The sequence below is a fragment of the Pinus tabuliformis genome, chromosome 3_2 (genome assembly GCF_031772625.1).
Source record: "Pinus tabuliformis cultivar Carrire ecotype Pingquan chromosome 3_2, CPIR1, whole genome shotgun sequence".
Taxonomy (NCBI): Eukaryota; Viridiplantae; Streptophyta; class Pinopsida; order Pinales; family Pinaceae; genus Pinus; species Pinus tabuliformis.
The window spans coordinates 226,420,674-226,423,638 of record NC_142302.1 but is presented as its reverse complement, the minus strand read 5'-3'; the positions used below and the strand labels follow the sequence as shown (position 1 = coordinate 226,423,638).

Below are 2,965 nucleotides of genomic sequence, written 5' to 3'. Positions count from 1 at the left end.
CCATTACCTCTCAACAACCATCTGGTTGTTAAAAGCCCTTCAACTCCTACGGTCCACGAGCATGTATCCGGCTTGTACTTATTCCAACCTCAGCACCAAGACCAAAGCGAGCTCCATCACAAAAGCGTGTACTCGCATTATATCATACAGCAGCACTGCTTGTAGTTATTCCAACCTCAGCACCAAGACCAAAACGAGCTCCATCACAAAAGCGTGTACTCGCATTATGAAATACAGCAGCACTGTCTACCTGGCGTAAGAAAACCTCCGCAACATCATGATCTTCAGTTATTATACAGTCTGTGTGAGCACTTCCATGCTCGTGAATATGATCAATAGCCCCCAAAACATCCTTTACTATTTCTACAGTGCATGCCATCGAACTGTATTCATAATGAAAACTACTGGCCTTGGGTAACTTCAACCTATCAGCAGCCTTTAAGCCACCATACAATCTAACAAAATGCGCCTTGCTTCAATTAAACCTTCCGCACGCAGCTTCTGACAAATGGATCATCGCTAACACTGGGTTTAACACCATTTAAGGCTGCTTCAATCCTCTTATTAACACAGGTCCTCACAATAAAGCACTGCGCAGATGATAACGTGAGAACCAATATTTAACGGTTCACATTTACTCTAAACGAAAGCTGCTCAACCTTTTGGTCAGAATTTTGGGTTTACGGCTTCAGATTTAGACACTTGAATACTGCAATTCTTGATATCAAGGATAACTTTGCATTCAATTCGACATATACACTGCAAGGTTTTGATATGCTCAAAAGAAAACGACGCTTCCTCAGGGGCTGATTTCATAGGTTTCAGTTTGATTTTATAAAGAAATTCGAATCCCAAGGAGATTCAATCTGTTGACATCATGTGGAACCTAGATTGCATGAATAAATCACTTACCTTAAGTACAGCATCAACTATGACTACACTTACTGCTACCGGCGTTCACTCCAGTCTAAATTGACAATCACATAATTCAATGCCACGATTCTTGTTAATTCAGTTGCTCCGATCCAATTTATCGGAGATCATCAATCGGATCTTTTGCCAGGTGTTTCACTTCTAGCGCCAAACTTCCTATCCGATCCAAATCGGCATCCAGAGTTTAACTTCGCTTAACTGTTCCTCGACTCCACATCGCCTATGCGAATTCGCCAAGCCGATGCACATTTCAAAGCCAACATATGTATTAATTCGAGTTTGGTCAGAAATTCCGCATCCACTACAAGAGGTCCACACCGTCTTTCTAATCTATCTTCCAGGGTAAAGACGGTTCCCAACTCACAAAATTTGATAACGCCGAATTGCAATAGAGACAGAATTCTTCAAAATACAAAAGAAACGCAGATCAAACCCAACTCAATCGATTATACAGACATACCATACTCGCGTTTTCACAAATTTCGAATGATTATATTCAAAGAATGAAACAGTCTCGGCTATTGGACAGTTACACAAAACTGATCACTGTTTTTGGTTTTTATATTCATCTCAATACTAAATCTGAGCGTAGCGCTCCACACCAAACCAAACACTCACACAATCACTCTTCCCCCTCTAGCGACACACAAACTCTAATCCATCTAAAAAGAAATCCCCTGAGTTCATTACAATTTTCCTCTATTTATTCTCCTAAATTATCTAACAGAGTTTCCTATTTTTCCAAGAAAGAAAAGAATTCTTCTATTCCGTTGTTTTCCAAGCACACCTAGACTAACAGCTCTATCTCAAAATCCAAAATAAGCTAATCTCCTATTTATTACAATAACAAATTATTTGAGGAATCCAACCTCCTCAGTAAATTGTTTTTTAACCAACAGTAAATAAATTTCACTGGATTTAACCACAACATGTGGACAAATCTCCACATTGCTGGCTGGGTCTAGATGCTCCTGCATCATAGCGGGATAAAATCATATGGGGTTGTGGCATGGCACTCATAATTGGTTGTGGTCATTGAATAATCAATAATTAATAATATTCTTTTGCTCCTAAAATCCATCCAACATTCAATTGTTGAGGACCCTCTCAACTCAAGACATTCATATAAATAGTGACCCTCATATCCTCCTCTAGTAGGGATTTTGTGGTTTCAAACAGGCCATCATGGAATTTTCATGATAATTTTTTATTTATTTTTGGTGAGGCTTCAGAAGCTGGAATTAAAACTCATTTGAGCTTAAATATTGATGAACCTCGTGAGTGAATTTCAGATCTTACTTCACTATATGTTCGGAGATATAATCTGAGGAAGTTAGGATTTTTGCACGCTCCTGAATTCCATGTCAAACAAGTGATGTGGGAAAATCGTCATAACTTTCTCTATGAGAATTGGATTCAAATTTCATAAACAGTGATAGGAATTGGACGGACTGTAGTTTGTTGGGTATCGTTTTCAGGGCTGAAGGTCACAACAGTGACACATGGCACTTCGTACAAGTTCTCTCTACTCAACTAGTCTATAATCAGGTTATCATGGGAGATTGGGCATAAATCTTTCTTCAAGAATCAAATCTTGATCAGATATGTGGGGTTGGAAAGAGGACTCAAAGGGATACCACAGAACAAAATTTTAGACCCTGGAGATCCGAAATTACATAGATACAACCGATTCCGTATCGAGCTCCTAGAAGGAAAGAAAAAACATGCATTAAAGGATCACTGTAGTAAGGACCACATATCAACAGTCAAGGGTAAGTCTCCTACAACAAGGTATGTATGATTAGTGTTTACATTTGAATTTTGAGTATCATCTTTGCCATATGTTTTTGCAGGACAACATAAGTATATACAGGGTCTCCGTTATATCTCTATGTATCTATATGTCATAGTTAGTTTTGATACCACATTTCAGATGTCCTATTCTTGGTACTACACATTTGATGCTACATATTCTTGATGCTACACCAATTATTCTAAATCTATATGATTTTGTAAGTTCATGTTACTTGTC

At 38.4% G+C, this 2,965-nt stretch overlaps 1 protein-coding gene across 1 annotated transcript; it reads right to left on the bottom strand.

Annotated features, from left to right (window-relative positions):
- On the bottom strand, positions 1 to 455 carry LOC149180531 (delta-1-pyrroline-5-carboxylate synthase A-like). The gene is made up of 2 exons (XM_089418188.1): positions 176 to 455; positions 1 to 88 (listed from the first exon to the last, which is right to left on the bottom strand). The coding sequence occupies exons 1-2, from the start codon at positions 377 to 379 to the stop codon at positions 47 to 49; spliced, it is 246 nt and encodes an 81-aa protein (XP_089274314.1). The 5' UTR covers positions 380 to 455; the 3' UTR covers positions 1 to 46.
- Between the last annotated feature and the right edge of the window lie 2,510 nt (positions 456 to 2,965).

Coding starts and splice junctions, on each gene's coding strand:
- LOC149180531 (XM_089418188.1), bottom strand. CDS start 379: ATGGCATGCACTGTAGAAATAGTAAAGGATGTTTTGGGGGCTATTGAT. Junction 89..175: donor GTTTTGGTCTTGGTGCTGAG/GTTGGAATAACT, acceptor CTTGGTGCTGAG/GTTGGAATAAGTACAAGCCG.